Raw genomic sequence first — 20,086 nt, forward strand, 5'->3', positions numbered from 1 at the left:
CTAAGAGTTTTATAGTGTCCAGTCTTAAAGTTAGGTCTTTAATCCATTTTGAGTTTATTTTTGTGTAGGCTGTTAGGGAGTGTTCTAATTTCATTCTTTTACATGTAGCTGTCTAGTTTTCCCAGCACCACTTATTGAAGAGGCTGTCTTTTCTCCATTGTATATTCTTGCCTCCTTTGTCATAGATTAGGTGACCATAGGTGTGTGGGCTTGTCTCTGGGCTTTCTATCCTGGACCATTGATCTATATTTCTGTTTTTGTGCCAGTACCATACTGTCTTGATTACTATAGCTTTGTAGTATAGTCTCAAGTCAGGGAGTCTGATTCCTCCAGCTCTATTTTACTTTCTCAAGATTGCTTTGGCTACTTGGGGTCTTGTGTTTCCACACAAATTGTAAAGTTTTTTGTTCTAATTCTATGAAGAAATCCATTGGTAATTTGATAGGGTTTGCACTGAACCTGTAGATTGCTTTGGGTAATATAGTCATTTTCACAATGTTGATTCTTCCAATCCAAGAACATGGTATATTTCTCCATCTGTTTGTATCATCTTTGATTTCTTTCATTAGTGTTTTATAGTTCTCTAAGTACAAGTCTTTTGCTTCCTTAGGTAGGTTTATTCCTAGGTATTTTATTCTTTCTGTTGCAATAGTAAATGGGATTGCTTCCTTAATTTCTGTTTCTGATCTTTCACTGTTAGTGTATAGGAATGAGAGACTTCTGTGAATTTTGTATCCTGAACCTTTACCAAATTCACTGATTAGCTCTAGTAGTTTTCTGGTGCTGTCTTTAGGATTTTCTATGTATAGTATCATGTCATCTACAAACCGTGACAGTTTTAATTCTTTTCCAGTTTGTATTACTTTTATTTCTTTTTCTTCTCTGACTGCCTTGGCTAGGATTTCCAAAACTATGTTGAATAAGAGTGGTGAGAGTGGACATCCTTGTCTTATTCCTGATCTTAGAGGAAATGCTTTCAGTTTTTCACCATTGAGAATGATGTTTGCAGTGGGTTTATTCATATATGGCCTCTTTATGTTGAGGTAGGTTCCCTCTATGCCCACTTTCTGGAGAGTTTTTATCATAAATAGGTGTTGAATTTTGTCAAAACTTTTTCTGTATCTATTGAGATGATCATATGGTTTTTATTCTTTAATTTGTTAACATGATATATTAACATTGATTGATTTGCATATATTGAAGAATCCTTGCATTCCTGGGATAAATCCCACTTGATCTTGGTTTTGATACTTTAATATGTTGTTGGATTCTGTTTGCTAGTATTTTGTTGAGGATTTTTGCATCTATGTTCAGTGATATTGGTCTGTAATTTTCTTTTTTTGTAATACCTTGTCTGGTTTTGGTATCAGGATGATGGTGGCCTTGTAGAACGAGTTTGGGAGTATTCCTCCCTCTGCAATTTTTTGGAAGAGTTTGAGAAGGATAGGTGTTAGCTCTTCTCTCCAAAGGAACCATTTTGATAATAGAAAATTTAGGTCTTGTGATAGGGCAAAGGGATATAATTTGGGGATTCAAACCCTCAATCTTCATTACAAAGCCAATAATGTATTCTGTTTAAGAATACAATAATTTACCTGAGTCTTTGATGAAACTCTCATATTCTAATACTAAAGATAATAATATTTTTACAACCCCTTCCAAAGGTACAAATTATGGTATACATCCCACATATGCCTCTTCAATAAGCAAATGAATAAATAGAAAGCAAAATGTATCTGAAAAAAGTTGGGCAGCTTGAAAACAAAAAACTTTGTGAAAGTGATGGAGACAGAAAAGTTGACAGTCTTTTTAGTAGAGGGACTTCTACACCTTTAGTAATAAGGTGAATTCAACATCTTTAATATTTGATAACAGAGACACCAGAAAGGCAAAATTATAGTACTGGTAGGAAGATTAGACTGCAAGGTATTTGTGGCTAAATAGTTTCATTTTTAAAGAATATGAGCATTTTAACATCACAATATTAAAATAAAGTTACTATTATTAGTCAGTTACATACCCTGGGAGATGGCACTTTGGCTTTCCTGACTTCCTTTAACTCAAATTCAGAAAAAATGTTGAAAACAAATATATTACTGTCTGCTCCAGCAGTCACCAAGAAACGGTCATCAAAGCTAGTGGAGATGGCTTTAATGCATCCATAATTATTGTCGTGCATACTGAAGTGCCAGTAGTCCTCCATATTGGTCAATGAAGGATCATTCTTATTTAGGATATAGACTCGAATTGCTCCATTTTGCATTCCACAAAACATTATTTCTTGGTTAATGCTATGAAACAAAAGGAAAGTAAATCGGTCTTCATATTAATCTGAAAATGTTTAATTTTAAGTTAATTGAAAAATGACTAAAGTTTTAAAAACAAAGATGTTATGGAGTAAATTGTGTCCCCACAAAATTCATATGCTGAAGCCCTCACAAACTATGGCAGCTCTAGCAAACTAATAAAAAAGAATAGAAGGAGAAAAAGACAATTTGAAATTTGGAGCTATTATATTTGGTCTTCAAAAGAATGACCAGGATGTATGATTAATTCTTAATTATTAAAGGACTAATGATTCAATTAGTGATCTTTCCAGAATCATTGTAACCCAGAACTTTCATTATCTGACTGTGCAGTAGCATCCTCCTAAGTAACAGAAAGAAAATCCATACAATTGAACTGTGTGATAAATTCTGACAGAATATTTGATAGAAGGGATTGAAGTAGTTTCAGGAGTACCTTAGATTCTACTTTAGTCACTTGATTTATTTAACTAAACATTGTTTGAGTACTCCTCCATTTGGACAGATCTTTAAAACTGACAATATTAATGATGGACAAAAACAGACAGTAATGGGATATAGTTTCTTTAAAGCTTTCTGAAATTCTGGTCACCTGAAAGTGATAGTTGTGATGGGATTATTCTCTGTATCCTCAAGAAGACGGAAATCAAAAGGTTCATCTTTCTTTTCTGTGATATCACTGCTTTTGTCATATGGGGGAAACTCACAGTGATATAGAAAACCAGAATCATAGCCACCCTGGAAAAGAGATAAATAACACAGAAGGTAGTACCTGAATATAAGAAACCTATGACCACATGAGGAGTTTTTGATTATTTCAAATTTTAACACATAAAATAGGTGTCTTAAAACATATACTTTTGTATGATTTCTATGGTTACAGATTGAGATGCTTTATAAAACCTATTATTCATTTATATGCAACTACATAATTATAAAAATAAAACACTTTACAATGATTTGTTCCTACTTAAAAGACAATACAAGAGGGACTTCCCTTGTGGTCCAGTGGTTAAGTATCCACCTCCCAATGCAGGGGACGTGGGTTTGATACCTTGTTGGGGAACAAGGATCCACGTGCCAAGGGGCAACTAAGCTCATGCACCTCAACTAGAGAGCCCATGCACCCACAACTACAGAGCGCATGCACTCTGGAGCTCGTGCACTGCAACTACTGAGCTCACGTGCCGCAAGGAAGAGCCCATGCACTGCAATGAAAGATCCCACATGCTGCAAAAAAGATCCGACACAGCCAAAATAAATAAATATTTTAAAAAGACAATACATGAGAGATATCATTTCTATCTACATACTGAATTCCATTTTATTTTAAGGATTATTCGGCATAAGCAGTATTTAACAATAGAGTTTTGTAGATCATGGTTTTCAGAGATTTCCAGTCCAGGAGATTTTTTTCTCCCTAAGGCAACTGCCAGTTCTGAAAGTGGCAGCTAAGAGGTTAAGAAATTGAGCAGAGCAATCTGTAATGTCATGGGCTTAGGGAAAGGCAAAGGATTCCCAGGGTCCTCCAAGAAGAAGGAGCCATTGTAAACACACCTTCCACTGGGCTTTCCATTGCAACCCTGGAGCACTATATCCCACATGTATGGATAAACCAGAAATAGACTGGCCCTCGTAGGAAGTAAAACCTAATTTCAAGTCATCTCAATCACTGACTGGATGAAACTGATCTAGGATTTATAGTTGCTTTCCAGAACTAAAAATAAATTTCAGGAGACAATAACAATATAACAGAGACTCAAGTTGATGCTAAAGTTTTTCACAGACAAGATCCAGCATTCAATTAAAAAAAAAAACAACTAGGTATACTAACAAAGAAAAGTCTTGATTGAAAATCAAAAGAAAAAGCAGACCAAAGAAACAAAAGTACAAGAAATAGTGATAGAGGTGTTTTCAAAATGGACTTCAAAATAACTCTGATTAATATATTTAAGGCCTTTGAAGGCAATACAGAAAGAAGTCAACTAGGATCTATAAAAAAGTAGATAATGGAAAAAATAAAAATTTTAGAACTGAAAAATAAAATGAAAAAAATTAGAATTCAATAGATTGGTTTAAAAGCAACTAGACACAGCTAAAACTAGAGTTATGAAGCTGGAACAGAATCAGAAAAAATAGAGTAAGGCAGGAGAGAGAAAATACAGATGTAAAAATTTTTAAAAAGGAGTATAAGAGCTACATGGGACATAATGATAATGATTAATATACACAAAATTAGAATCCCACAAGAAGAGACTAAAAGATGGACCAGAAGCAGTATTGTGGTCGATAAATGTCTGATAATTTTCTAAAACTGAATACAAATGTGTTGAAGTACAAGAAATGCAATGACCCACAAGCAAGATATATGAAGAATTTACACCTTTTAACATTACACCATAAAACTCCTAGAAGAGACCATAAGCAAAACATTCTGACATAAATCATACCAATGTTTTCTTAGGTCAGTCTCCCAAGTTGACAGAAATAAAAACAAAAATAAACAAATGGGACCTAATCAAACTTATAAGCTTTTGCACAACAAAGGAAACCATAAAAAAAAAAGACAACCTATGGAATGGGAGAAAATATTTGCAAATGATGTGACAGACAAGGGCTTAATCTCCAAACTATACAAACAGCTCATACAACTCAACAACAAAAAAACAAACAACTCAATCAAAAAATGGGCAGAAGACCTAAATAGACATTTCTCTAAAGAAGACACACAGATGGCTAACAGGCACATAAAAATATGCTCAACATCACTAATTACTAGAGAAATGTAAATCAAAACTACAATGAGGTACCACCTCACACCTGTCAGAATGGCCATCATTAAAAAGTCTACGAATAACAAATGCTAGAGAGGGTGTGGAGAGAAGGGAACCTCCTACACTGTTGGTGGAAATGTAAGTTGGGGCAGCCACTATGGAAAACAGTATGGAGGTTGCTCAGAAAACTAAAAATATAATTACCATATGATCCAGCAATCCCACTCCTGGGCATATACACAGACAATACTATAATTCAAAAGATAGGGGCTTCCCTGGTGGCGCAGTGGTTGAGAGTCCGCCTGCCGATGCAGGGGACACGGGTTCGTGCCCCGGTCCGGGAAGATCCCACATGCCGTGGAGTGGCTGGGCCCGTGAGCCATGGCCGCTGAGCCTGTGCGTCCGGAGCCTGTGCTCCACAACGGGAGAGGCCACAACAGTGAGAGGCCCACATACAGCAAAAAAAAAAAAAAAAAAAAGATACATGCACCCCTATGTTCATAGCAGCACTATTCACAATAGCCCAAACATGGAAACAACCTAAATGTCCACTGACAGATGAATGGATAAAGAAGACGTAGTACATATATACAGTGGAATACTACTCGGCCATAAAAAAGAATGAAATAATGCCATTTACAGCAACATGGATGAAACTAGAGATTATCATACTAACTGAAGTCAAAAAAAGAAAAATACCATACAATATCACTTATATGTGGAATCTAAAATATGGCACAAATGAACCTAGCTACAAAACAGAGACAGACTCACAGACATAGAGTTCAGACTTGTAGTTGCCAAGGGGGAGGAGGGTGGGAGAGGGAAGGACTGGGAGTGTGGGCTTAGCAGATGTAAACTTTTATATATAGGATGGAAAAACAACAAGGTCCTACTGTATAGCACAGGGAACTATATTCAATATCCTGTGATAAACCATAATGGAAAAGGATATGAAAAAAAAAGTCTGCATGTATGTAACTGAGTCACATTGCTGTACAGCAGACTGGCACAACACTGTAAATCAACTGTACTTCAATAAAAAAGTAAAGAAGTTACACCTTTTAACACAAAATCTTCAAAGCAACAAGAAAAATGATGCATAGGTTACAAAAAATAACAATACAAAGATGTACATAGGGTTTCCCTGGTAGCACAGTGGTTAAGAATCCACCTGCCAATGCAGGGGACACAGGTTCGATCCCTGGTCCAGGAAGATCCCACATGCCGCGGAGCAACTAAGCCCATGCACCACAACTACTGAGCCTGTGTTCTAGAGCCCGCAAGCCACAACTACTGAGCCTGTGTGCCACAACTACTGAAGCCTGCGCACCTAGAGGATATGCTCTGCAACAGAGAAGCCACCACAACGAGAAGCCCACGCACTGCAACAAAGAGTAGCCCCCACACAGCTACAAAAACCCAATGTAGCCAAAAATAAATTAAAAAAAAAAAGATATAGATGGCAGAATGGAAGACAAAAGATGATAAGATATCAAAGTTTTAAAAAGAAAATATACAGAAGAACTAAAAGTTTAAAGGCAAAATAGGCACTATAAGGCAAACCCTCCCCCAAACTTATATATACATATACGTGTGTGTGTGTGTGTGTGTGTGTGTGTGTATATAAAATGTGACAATGAGGTGAGGGGGAGGATACACAACACTAAAGTGCCCTAAGATCTTTTTTCTCTAGGGCTAGTAAAAGAATAAATTTGTATCAAATTATATTAAGTTAAGGATATATACTATGACCTTTAGCATCACCACTAAAAACAAAATAGTAAAAAAAAATGTATAACTAATAACCTAATAGAGGAGGAAAACTGGGGGAAAAACTACCTAATCATCTGATAGAAGGTGAAAAACCAAACGTAGAATTGGTGTGATAAACAGAAATAATAAGATGGTAGATTTAATCTAAAATATATTAGCCATTACATTAAATATAAAAGGACACAGTGTTCTATTAAAATAAAGATTTTACTACAGGATTAAAAAGAAAAGCCTAGCCATATACTGCTTACAAAAGACATACTTTGAAATAAGAATATCAAAGATAGAGGAAAGAAAAGAATCATTAACAACTCTCAGAGTTTTGGCTTAGTAACTGGATGGATGGTTGTCCCATTTACTGAGATGGAGATGGAGCAGGTTTGCACAGGGCAAGTGTGATTTAAAAGTTATATTTTGGGGGCTTCCCTGGTGGCGCAGTGGTTGAGAGTCTGCCTGCCGATGCAGGGGACACGGGTTCGAGCCCTGGTCTGGGAAGATCCCACATGCCGCGGAGCAACTGGGCCCGTGAGCCACAATTACTGAGCCTGCGCGTCTGGAGCCTGTGCTCCGCAACAAGAGGGGCCAAAATAGTGAGAGGCCCGCGCACCGCAATGAAGAGTGGCCTCCACTTGCCACAACTAGAGAAAGCCCTCGCACAGAAACAAAGACCCAACACAGCCATAAATAAATTAAATAAATTAAAAAAAACAACAACACATATATTAAAAAAAAAAAAAGTTATATTTTGGGGATTTCCCTGGTGGTACAGTGGGTAAGACTCTGTGCTCCCAATGCAGGGGGCCCAGGTTCGATCCCTGGTTGGGGAACTAGATCCTGCATGCATGCCGCAACTAAGAAGTCCACACACCACAACTAAGAAGTCCACATGCCGCAACTAAAGATCCCACATGCTGCAACTAAAGATCCCACATGCCACAACTAAAGATTCCATGTTCCATGACTAAAACCCAGAGCAGCCAAAATAAAAATAAATATTTTTTAAAAAGTTATATTTTGGAAATGTCCATTTTGAGGTGCCAAGTAGTGATGTCAAGTTGGACATACAAGTCCTAATATGAGAGGAGAGGTCAAGACTAGAGATACAAATGAAATTTATTGGCATATATTTGATATTTAAAATCTTGGGACCAGATAAAATCATCTAGCAAGAAGGAGGGCACCCAAGACCACATCCTAAAGTACTTCAAAGTTCAAAGCTAGTTCAACATATAAGAAGCCAGCAAAAGAGGCTAAAAAGGAGTGGCCAGCAGATGGTGGTGTCATGGAAGCCAAAAAAGAAAATGCTTTAAGAAGAATGGAGGATTAACTTTATCAAATGTTTCGGAGAGGTCAAATGGACAGAGAAGTGACCACTGAGCTTGGCAGTAGGAAAATCTTTGATGACTTGAAGTGGTGGAGCTAGAAACCTGACTGGAATGTGTTAAAAACCAAATAGGAGGTGAAGAAATGAAGCCAGTGACTACAGACAACTCTTTCAAGTTCTCCTATAAAGGAGCAGTGGATGAGAAGAAAAGAGATGTGAAAGAAAAAAAATTCAAGTACTAGGAGCATGTTTATGTGCTGACGATAAGAACTGAGTAAACAGAGAGAGGTTGAAGATACAGGAGACCAGCTAGTTTACTTCAGGAGTAAAATCTTTGAGAAAGTGAGAGGAGATGGGATCAAGAGGCCATTTGGAATAGTGTCCTTGGAAAGTTGCAGGGGACCATTCACCAACTGTTAACAGTAGCAGACAAACTTGTATGGATCTCCATAGGACATTAGATCTCATTAAGACAAGATAAGGGAATTCCATCTGATTGTTTTTATTTTCTCAGTGAAATGTGAGATGGGAATTCCTTGGTGGTCCAGTGGTTAGGACTCTGCACTTTCACTGCCGGGGCCCGGGGTTCAACCCCTGGTCAGGGAACTAAGATCCTGTAAGACGCTCAGAGGGGCAAAAAAAGAAAAAAAGAAAAAGAAAAAAGAAATGTGAGATAAGGTTATCATTAGAAATTGAGGGAAGGTACAAAATGATTGATGGGAGAAGAATTAAAGCAATAAGTTGGAAAGTGGGAAAGTGAACATGGCTGGGCAGTAGAACCAGCCTGCACTGTGAGTACTGATTTGAGAACTGTGGTCGTGCCTTCAAAATGAGACTGGTTTTCTGCAGCACCGGCTTGGATGCAGGCACAGAGTTGGCAAACAGTTGAGTCAAGCAGGGTTAGTGTCACTTCTTCTGAACTATGCCTTGACCTTGTATGCTGGTGTAGTTTAATGGTTAAGAGCGTGGACTCTAGATCCAGACTGCCTGAGTCCAGATCCTGGTTCCACCCCCTCATTAATTATACAACCTCAGATAAGTTACCTAACCTCTCCACTCCTTGGTTTCTTCTTATGTAAAATGCAAATTATGAAGAGCGCTTATTTTATAGGATGGTCACTTAGAATGGTGCCTGGTATAGAATAAGCAGGTTTCCAGATTTAGCAAATAAAAATACAGAATGAATGTTAACTAAGCTTATTGTGGTAATCATTTCATGATACATGCAAGTCAAATCATTATGCTATATACCTTAAATTATACAATGCTGCATGTCAATTATATCTCAGTAAAACCAGGAAAAAAGTTTTTAAATGCAGGATGCACAGTTAATTTGAATTTCAGATAAACAACAAATATGTTTTTAGTATAAGTATGTCCCATGTAATACTTATCTGGCACCCCTAAAGGTAAGCATTAAATATGTTTGTCAAATAATTAATAATTCTTGCATATGTTTCAAGGACACTAGAACTCCATTATATTACTGTACAGTTGTTTCTGTGCCTCTCTCCCTCATGATATGAGGGAACTTTCAGAAGGCAGGATCATGTCTTAATTATTCCTTTACCCCGTGAACCCCACACAACAGTAGCCATCGATAACTGTTTCATAAAGCACAGAAGATAAAATGTCAAGGCACTAATACATGGAATCCTAAGGTGCCTCCATCACTACTTTCTATCCTTCTTGCTGCTTGTCTCCTTAGAAGTTGCTATCAAAGATGTATTTCTAAGAAATGTTGAAGAGGAGTGGAGTTAACTCTCATCACTCCTTATAGCAACAGTACTCCGTTAGGCAGTCTCCTGGCCTGGCCAAAGATCTCATACCACTTATGAATTAGAGATAACAATTGACATAAAAGTATATGTGAAAGACTACTTTTTTGGTGAATGGAATTGAAATTTGTGACAAATTCATAATGAAGGAAATCTTGCTTTGCAATAGATCAATAAAATATTTTATAAGAGTAGAAAATATATAATTAGGGGATGTAATTGTCACATTATTGTAACGTTCGCAGGTACTTGTCTCACATTTTTCTCTTCTTCCTTATTAGCCAAGTCCCAATTTCACTCAGGGTGGCAAGGTGACCATCTAAAAACAGTCACTTTCCCAGACTTCCATGCAGCCACACAGCATAGTTGTAGATAATGAAATGTAAGCAAAAGTCTAGTGGACTGTGCTGCCATCATATTCAAAATTTTAAAACGACAAACACGGCTGGAAAACCCCTTAGCCCTTTGCCCTTCTACCTTTAATTCTCCTCCCCTTTGACCTTCTGAAACGTGTGACTGTCATAGATAACAGATACAATAAGTAGACATATAAAACATATTAAGATGATATAAAAACAAACTCACATTCATTCATCAAAATTCACACCTTCGGTAGTAGTTAATAGCTGAAGTCTTACCATAGAGTAAGGAATTAAGAAAGTGATGGAAAATAATACCTATAATTAGATTAGGGTTGAGATAAAAATTTATTACATTATTACTTACCAAAGAAACCCAGAACTTCCCTGGCCCAGAGTAAAATCCACAGAGGATGTGACAGGGGGTTAAAGGAATAAAGATTTCGGGTAACGGTTCCTCCTCCTCCTCCTCTTCCCCCTGGAGTTCCCTTTCTCCATCTTCTCCCATCTCTGCTTCTAGGCTTTTCCTCCTTTCTTTCTTTTCCTTCTCCTTCAACTCCTTTTGTTTCTTTCTCTTTGCAATTTCTATTAATCTCTTGTGCAAAAGAGATATTGGGATTAAAAAAACTGTAATTCATTCATTCATTCACACTATTATTAAAGAAAGTAGGAGGAAGATAGAGTCCTAGAAAAATTCACAGCTCTAATGTAACAAATAATGTCATTTAAAGATTATTATCAAGTTGGGAATATATTTTTATTGTTAAAATTTTCAAAACATTGGAATGACTTTCTGCATAACTCCTATTGATCCTGGTTTTACAGAAATTATTTTGCCTTTTTTTTCCTAATAGAGAAGTTAAATATAGCTTCTCTCAGAGCCTATCACTGTCAATCCATGAATTTGGTGGACTGAAATAGTCCACGGGGGAAGCTGTTTCTATCTTTAGCGGTACAGTGATTTAGGCCCTCAGCCTCTATCAACTGGCTATTGCAAAAGCCCCCTAGCACTGGCATCCCTACCTCCCATCTTTTACCTCTTTATTCCATTTACCTCTTAGAATTAACTTCCAAATTTATATGATCTCATCACATCAATCTCCTCCTCAAAAATTCAAAATGGATTCCAACGACCCAAAAATTAAATTAAAACATCTTGGCTAATATTTAAGGGGTTCCATGTGGTGGTCACAGACTCCTGTCACACTGCTCCACAAATTGCATCCCTCTGCCTCATGGTCCATTCTTCATTTCTCAAAGACACCAAAACTCTTGCAACTCTGCCTTCCCTCAGGATGTTCTCCCAGCTTTTATTGCCTTCCTCCTCATTTTCAACCTGTCAAAATCCTTCCCATTCTTTAAATACTAAATATCACCTCCATGAAGTCATCCTTGACCTCCTCTCACCACTCTATGAGGATCATATATTCTTTCCTCTGTGTGCCCCTAAAATTCTTTTCTTTGCACTGTGATTTTAATATCTACTCATTACCACCTTCTAATACAATAAGCTGCTTTCTACCAAATAAGCTCCTTAAAGTCTATGTTTTATTCTTCTTCGTATTTTCCCAGCACTTAACACAGGATATTTTATATTCTAAGAAAGAAAAAAAATTAGAAGTCAATGCTTCAAGGGTATTTCATACCAGAATCTTAGATTTGATACTTGAGAAATGGAAACATTTTATACACATGTCTTTGATTTCATAGGAAACTACATCATGGTCCTCCTCCTCCTCCTTTATAGTTGGAAATGGAGCTTCAAGAACGTAGCCATTCTCACAAATAATCAGTAAAGTACTTTCAGGCTAAAAAGAAAATTAAAACATATCGTTTACATTTAGGCAAATTTTTAGAAGCACAGTTCAAAACGATTTTAAACCAGGGAAACTATAATTGCTATGTATATTAGCCATTTTTAAAAGATACTTATTACCAGTAATAACCACAGTGAGGAACTTAGTCAATCTTATTAATCATTATACACAATTATTAGCACAATTATATCATTAATTAATAAGTGTTAAAATTAGATTTAGATTCATTTCCCTTATAGACACCATATTTTCTGAGCCAAAAATTTGGTTGTGAAATGTTAGCCCAAAGGGCAGAATATTAAAATTAGGACTGCCAAGGAAAATCTGCAGTATGTGAATGGCATATATCACCTCAGCCTCCTTTGATGGATCATCCTCTCTCTGCCTGAGTTCATTTAATGTGGATGGCTCCAAGATTTTTGTTCACTTCCCTCTTCTTCTTTCTCTCCATAAACATGCCCTGGGAAATCTTATAGCCAATGAAGACTTCATTACCACTCACAAGCAATTAGACTCCCGATTAATCTCTCTAGTCCAGTCCAAAATCATGTATTTAACTATGTGTGGGAAATCCCCATCTTGATAGTCTACAGAAACATTATTCAAAATGTTTATTCGAAATGTTTATTCATTCAGTTATTCTATTCTATACTTATTATACACCTATTATGTGTTCAGAATTTTGTAGAGGGCTAGAGGCAAAATTATAATAAGAAAAATAGGGATTATCTCTGCCATTATGAAGCTTACCTCCAATGGGAGAGCCTGTCATTTAACAAATCATATAAATAAATGTAAATTATAACCGCAATAAGTGTTGAAGAGGTACCGCAAGAGTAAGGAGGTTGTACAAGGCTTCCTGAGAAGGTGGTACCTAAGTCTCAAGGTGAAGGATGAGTAGAAGATATTTTTATAATGACTTAGGGGAGGGTTTGAGGGAGCATGCTATGTAAAGGACATACCATGTGCAAATATCCTGTGGCACATTTGGGCTTTTAAGAAAGTTGTGGCCTTGGTTGTATCACCTAAGTGAAGAGAACAGAGTGAGCAGAGAGACTGGGACAGAGCCTTTGGGAAACAACACTCAACGGCTGAGTGAGGGAGACTGAGAAGGAGTGACAAGATGTAAGAGAAGGAACAAGGAGAGCATAATGTCCCCCAAATCAAACAAAGATGGTATTTCAAAGAGGAAGTGAGTGTCAACTAGGTCAACTGAGGCTAAGAGGGCAAGAAGATAAGAACTAAAACTGTTAAATGGATACCACCGGTATCTTTAGAAGAGCTGATCTGGTGGAATTATGAGACACGAGAAACTCATAAGAATGTGTAAAGGAAAGAGTAGGTGTAAGGAAATGCAGTTCGTGGGACTAAACAATCCCCTTAAGAAAATTGGGAGGAGAAACATGGAGCAGTGACTGGAGGAGAACATGAAGTCAAGGAATTTATTTTTTATACATGAGAGTCTTGAATATATTTAAATACTAATGGAAATAATCCATTTAACAGGTAAGGTTAAATTTATATGACAGAAAAGAGAAAATAAATGTGTGAAATATTGAAAAAAGTGGGAGTAGAATCCAAAGGTCACAAGTGAGAATTGGCCTCAAGTAGGAAGGCATACAGCACCTCTATTGTAAAAAAAAAAAAAAAGGGAAGAGGAGCAGGTACATGAAGAGGTAAAAGGATTTTACGTTTGGTAGTGGGAAGGTAAAGGAGTTCCTGGCAGAGGGCTCCTACTCTATGAAATAAGTGATGCTGAGAATGAGAGTGAGCGAGCTAGTGGGAGGCTTGAAGCTTTGAGGAGAGGGGGAGTTTTTAAGTGTTCATTGTGGGTGAAAGAGAGTTGATAAGAACAATGTCATAGGATTGCTAAGCCATACCATGAATTGTGTTGAGGCCATTTGAGTCACTAAAATATGGAGAAGCTAATCTTCTCTGATGTATGACTATCTCCAGCTGCCCTTGGTAATCACTGTAGGCAAATATAAAGCAGTTGGGGGCATTCAGGGATGGATTTTTGCCAGAAGTGTATGAAAAAAAAGAGAAGGGAGCTCAATGCATTGAAAGAGTGCTATTGAACCCTACTGAAAAGAATCATGATATTTAAGCTGGATATAGGGGGAACTTAAGACAAGAGTGGACTAATGAGTGAGGGAAAGCAAATGGTGAATGAACAAGGGGTGCCTGTGACTTCAGAGAACAAGTAGAGCAGAAGTAGCTAAGTTAACAGGCTGGATAGGAGAGAGGTTGAGGTTAGAATGTGAGATATCTGAATAGTAGACTTTTAAAGTTGAGTTCTTACAAGACATTGTAGTCTGAATCATGTCCCCCCAAATTCTTATGCAGAAGTCCTAACCCCCAGTATGTCAGAATGTGACTGTATTTGGAGATGGGGCCTTTAAGCAGGTAATTATGTTACAATACAGTTGTTAGGGTGGGTCCTAATCCAATAGGACTGGTGTCCTTATAAGAAGGGGAGATTAGGACAGAGGGACAATCATGTGAGGACACAGTGAGAAGGTGGCCACCTGCAAGCCAAGGAGAGAGGTCTCAGAAGAAATCAAACCTGTCAGCACCTTGATCTTAAACTTCTAGCCTAAAGAACTGTGAGAAAATAAATTCCTGTTCCTTAAGCCACCCAGACTGTGGTATTTTGTTATGGAAGTCCTAGTAAACTAATAAACTGGTGGTAATAGTGCCCAGTGGGTGGCTGTGAATGTGTGTGGATAAACTGTAAAGGTCATGGGAAATGAAGAGGTCAAGAAGTTCAAAGGCTGATGTGATTTGATTGACTAGGCACATGGTGTTAATATCATTCAGTATAATTGTTTACACTCTGGATAAAGAGAAAGATAACCATATTCTCAAAATTTTAATAAAGGGGCAGGCTTGACCAGGTGGTCAGAAGATAACAGCAATATAAAAAGACAGAAGGTGATATAGCCAAGATACAAGAGCCTCAGAGGAGCTGTGTTTCTATTTTATGAGTCAAGTCATAAAAGTAATAAATATTGCCACAAATGAAATAAAAGTTAACTATTATACTTCTCTCCCTGACCCCAAACAGATATAATGAATGTTAAGAAGTTGATGTGTATCCTTTCACACTTTTCTCCTCAGAATAGAATTTTTTCGAATACGGAAAAGGGTATTCATTCATTCATTCAGTGAAGATATGGTCAATCCATATCCATGAAGATAAAATAACCAGACACATTAGAAATAAGACATTAGAAGTGAGAGTCAACAAAACAAATACCAAAAAAACCTATAAAGACTTCAGATGTTGAAATGATCAGACTCAGTCCAAAAAACAATTATGCTTACTATATTTAAAGGAATATAGAAGTATCCACAGGGAACAAAAAAATATAAAACTAACAAAACAAATATGAAAAACAACTAAATAAAACTTCAAGAACTAAAAAAAACAGAAGTTGAAAATAAGATCACAAAGGATGGCTTTAACACCAGATAACTGAAGAGATTACTAGTCAGTAGAAAATATGAGAAGAAATCTGTAAAATACAGCCTGGAGAGATTTTTTTTTAAGCTAGAAAATATGGAAGATCTGTCATTTATATGACAGAAAAAACCAGTGTGAAATTTTGGAAAAAGTAGGAGACAGAGAAAGTTAAACAAAATGAGAGGACAGAGGAATTTGTTACAAACAAAAGAACAAGGGAAAAAACCCTTAAAAAAAACAATTAATGAAACAGAAAAAATTTACCAGATAAAGAGCTCAAAGCATTAGTAATAAGTATGCTAACTGGATTTGAAAAAAGAATAGATGAACACATGAGAATTTTAACAAAAACTAGAAAAATATAAAAAATAATTCAGAGCTGAAGAATACAGTAACAAATGAAAAACACACTAGAAGGAATTAGAGCAAACTAAGTGATACAGAAGAAAGCATAAGTGATCTTGAAGGTAGAATAATGGAAATCACTCAATCAGAATAGCAAAAAGAAAAACAAATTTTAAAAATGAGGATAGTTTAAGGGACCTCTGGGACACCATCAAGCATACCAACATTCCCATTATAGAGATCCCAGAAGGAGAAGAGAAAGAGAGAAAGGGGTTGAAAATCTATCTGATGAAATTATGGCTGAAAACTTCCCAAACCTGCAGAAGGAAATAGATATCCAGGTACAGGAAGCACAGAGATTCCCAAACAGGATGAACCACAAGTGAAGAAACTAAAAGAACACAGAAGAACTACAAAAACAGCCAGAAAACAAGTAACAAAATAGCAATAAGTACATGCCTATAAATAATTACTTTAAATGTCAATGGACCAAATACTTCAACAAAGAATTATGGGTGGCTCATTGGATTTAAAAAAAAAAAAGACCCATCCATATGCTGCTTACAAAAGACTCACTTCAAAGCTAAAGACACACAGAGACTGAAAATAAGGGGAGGGAAAAATATATTTCATGCAAATGGAAATGACAAAAAAGCTGGGGTAGCAATACTCATATAGGACAAAGTAGACCTTAAAACAAATTTTATACAAAAGACAAAGAAGGGCATTATGCAGTGATAAAGGGATCAATACAAGAAAATAATATAACATTCATTAACATATATGCATCTGGGACTTCCCTGGTGGTCCAGCAGCTTAAGCTCCGCACTCCCAATGTAGGGGGCCCAGGTTCAATCCCTGCTCAGAGAACCAGATCCCACATGCCACAGTGAAGTTCCTGCAGGCCGCAACTAAAGATCCTGCATGCTTCAACTAAGACCTGGCACAAGCAAATAAATAAATAAATATTTTAAAAATGTTTTTAAAAAACATATGCACCTAATATAGGAGCACATAAACATATAAGGCAAATATTAACAGACATGAAGGAAAAAGTTGACAATAATAAAATAATAGTAGGGGAACTTTAACACCCCACTAATGTCAATGGACAGATCATCCAGACAGAAAATCAATAAGGAAGTGGTGGTTTTTAATGACACATTAGACCAGTTGGACTTAATAGATAACTATAGAACATTCCATCCCCAAACTGCAGAATACATATTATTCTCAAGTGCACATGGCACTTTCTCTAGAACAGAACACATGCTAGGCCACAAAACAAGTCTCAACAAATTTAATAGAATAATAGAAATGATATCAAGCATTTTTTCCAACAACATGGTATGAAATTAGAAATCAATTACATGAAGAAAAATGGCAAAAACACAAATATGTGGAGACTAAACAACATACCACTGAAAAACCAAAGGGCCAATGAAGAAATCAAAGAGGAAATCAGCAAATATCATGAGACAAATGGAAATAAAAACACAACTTTCCAAAATCTATGGACACAGCAAAAGCAGTTCTAAGATGAAGTTTATAGTGATGCAGGCCTATTTCAAGAAACAAGAAAAATGTCAAGTAACCTAACCTACCACCTAAAGGAATTAGAAAAAGAAAACAAAGCCAAAAGAAATCAGCAGAAGAAAGGAAATAAAGATCAGAGAGGAAATAGAGACCCCAAAAAATAGAAAACAGCAATGAAACCAAGAGCTGTTTTTTTAACAAAACATGAACAAAATTGATTATCTTTTAGCCAGGATCATTTAGAAGAAAAGAAAGAGGACCCAAATAAACAAAATAAGAAATGAGAGAGGAGAAATTACAACCGACATCACAGAGACACAAAAAAATCACAACAAAATACTGTGAATGGTTATATGCCAACAAATTGGATGACCTAGAAGAAATGGATTAATTTCTAGAAACATACAATCTACAAAGACTGAATCAGAAAGAAATAGACAATTTGAACAGACCAATCACTAGCAGTGAAATTGAATTAGTAATCAAAAAATTCCCAGCAAACAAAAGTCTATGACTTCACAGGGGAATTCTACCAAATATATAAAAAGATCTAAGACCTATCCTTCTCAAACTGTTCCAAAAATTGAAGAGGGAACACTTCCAAATTCATTCTATGAGGCCACCATTACCCTGATACCAAAACCAAATATACTACAAAAAAAAGAAAATTACAGGTCAATAGCAAAAATTCTCAACAAAATATTAGAAAACAAAATTCAGCAATATGTAGAAAAGATCATATATAAAAAGGATCATACATCATGATCAAGTGGGATTTATTCCAGAGATGCAAGGATGGTTCAATATCCACAAAAATCAATATGATACAGCACATTAACAAAATGAATGATAAAAATCACATTATCATCTCAATAGATGCAGAAAAAGCATTTCACGAATTTCAACATCCATTCATGATTTTTTAAAAAAACTTATCAATGTTGGCATTGAGGGAACATACCTCAACATAAAAAAGGCCGTTTATGACAAACACAGAGCTATCATCATACTCAATAGTGAAAAATTGAAAGCTTTTCCTCTAAAATTGGGAAAAAGACAAGGATGCCCACTCTCACCAATTCTATTAATATTTTTAACATAGTATTGGAAGGCCTAGCCACAGCAATCAGATAAGAAAAATAAGACAAATTGGAAGGGTAGAAGTAAAACTCACTTTTTACAGATGATATGATACTATATATAAAAAAATCCTGAAGTCTGTATTAGAATAAAGTTGCAAAATACAAGATTAATATACAGTCATACACTGTACACATGGTATCAACTACAATCATGCATGATAAACTCACTGGAGAGTTGCTGTTTTATATCCCTTAACCAAGACACCCATGATAAAGGTCAGGACCCAAGGGTCAACATAGTTGTATATACTTCTGGTAGTCATCTTAGCCCTGGATGCCCTGGCCAACAACTAGTTCATCAATATTTTTATAAAATCTTGAGCCATTAACAATTGTCTGTCTGCCTGATACAGCCAATGGCAGCAACAACATTCCTTAACCAAGGAATATCTTGACTCATAGATACCCAAAATATAAATCAAGGTCACATGTCTCTACATGACCTCATCAGCTTATTCCCTTCATGCATCCAGACATTGGAAATAATGTTAGAGAAACAATTTATTGGAATTTCCAATCAACCTTTCTTTACTTGATGTTAGAATATTTTTCCCCTGTAGAGGAGGAAAGAGTTTCTTTCTCCTGAGGTCTTCTGGGGTTTCTATTAGTCTAGAACTACATTATTCCAATTTTAATATTTGAAGATTTCCAAATCACTTGGGTGATCCAACACAGGGCCATAAGTGTGCATTTTAGAGCTATTTAACTTATGGTTCATCTTTATCTTAGTACATAGTTTTGGGGGATATAAGCTTTAGTTAGTGGTTGCCAAGGAGGAGAGGGAGTTGGATGGAGGGAGAGTTAGAAAAAAATAGTGAATTAGAATGGATTCTTTAGCTGGTTCCTTGTTTAAACCTTAAAAGAAAGAAAAAAAAAAGCTTAAGTTAGTGAAGGTTTGTCATAATTTCTTCCTTTGCTATGCCCTCATCTTGAACATGAGTCTCCATAGACTAAGGAGGACATCAAAAAGATAGCCAATTTTTGAGGCTCTTTTTTTTTCTTTCTTTCTTTTTTTCCTTTTGATCAGAATACGCCTGCCCTCTTAGCAGAATCAGCTTTCGGTACTTGAAGTTTTCCCAGTACTTGTGCTACATCTCACACCACCAATAAGATGCCTTGGTTATTCTGTCAAACCTTTTATTTATCCTCATGAAAAGGTTGAATTGAGCCACCTAGTACTCCATGAGCTAATGCAGACCCTTACCCAATTGTATGTTCTATGCACACATTCTTAAGTAATCTTATTCAAGTGGAAGATGTTGGGTTATTTTTTGTGATAAAATGACAAAATCATCGCTGTAATTGTAATAACTCAACCAGATATTTTTCATCCATCATGTGTGAGTATCACAGTAAGTCACTCTCATCACATTGTTAATTCTAAAATACCTGAAAATTCAATTTCATTATACTTCTCTATCCTTCATGAAGGTCTGTATCCTTGATGACTGAATGTAGTTTAT

At 36.3% G+C, this 20,086-nt stretch overlaps 1 protein-coding gene across 2 annotated transcripts in view; it reads right to left on the reverse strand.

Annotated features, from left to right (window-relative positions):
• The window catches only part of CFAP44 (cilia and flagella associated protein 44), a 134,117-nt gene that overhangs the window by 65,592 nt on the left and 48,439 nt on the right, over positions 1-20,086 (reverse strand). For both annotated transcript variants that reach the window (XM_081235768.1, XM_081235767.1), the window contains 4 exons: positions 11,964-12,125; positions 10,685-10,912; positions 2,899-3,044; positions 2,021-2,291 (listed from right to left, as the gene is read on the reverse strand). In XM_081235768.1, the coding sequence (XP_081091894.1) occupies positions 2,021-2,291; positions 2,899-3,044; positions 10,685-10,912; positions 11,964-12,125 (807 nt within the window). The remainder of the gene's footprint in view (positions 1-2,020; positions 2,292-2,898; positions 3,045-10,684; positions 10,913-11,963; positions 12,126-20,086) is intronic.

Source organism: Mesoplodon bidens (genome assembly GCF_964165515.1).
Source record: "Mesoplodon bidens genome assembly, chromosome: 5".
Classification (NCBI taxonomy): domain Eukaryota; kingdom Metazoa; phylum Chordata; class Mammalia; order Artiodactyla; family Ziphiidae; genus Mesoplodon; species Mesoplodon bidens.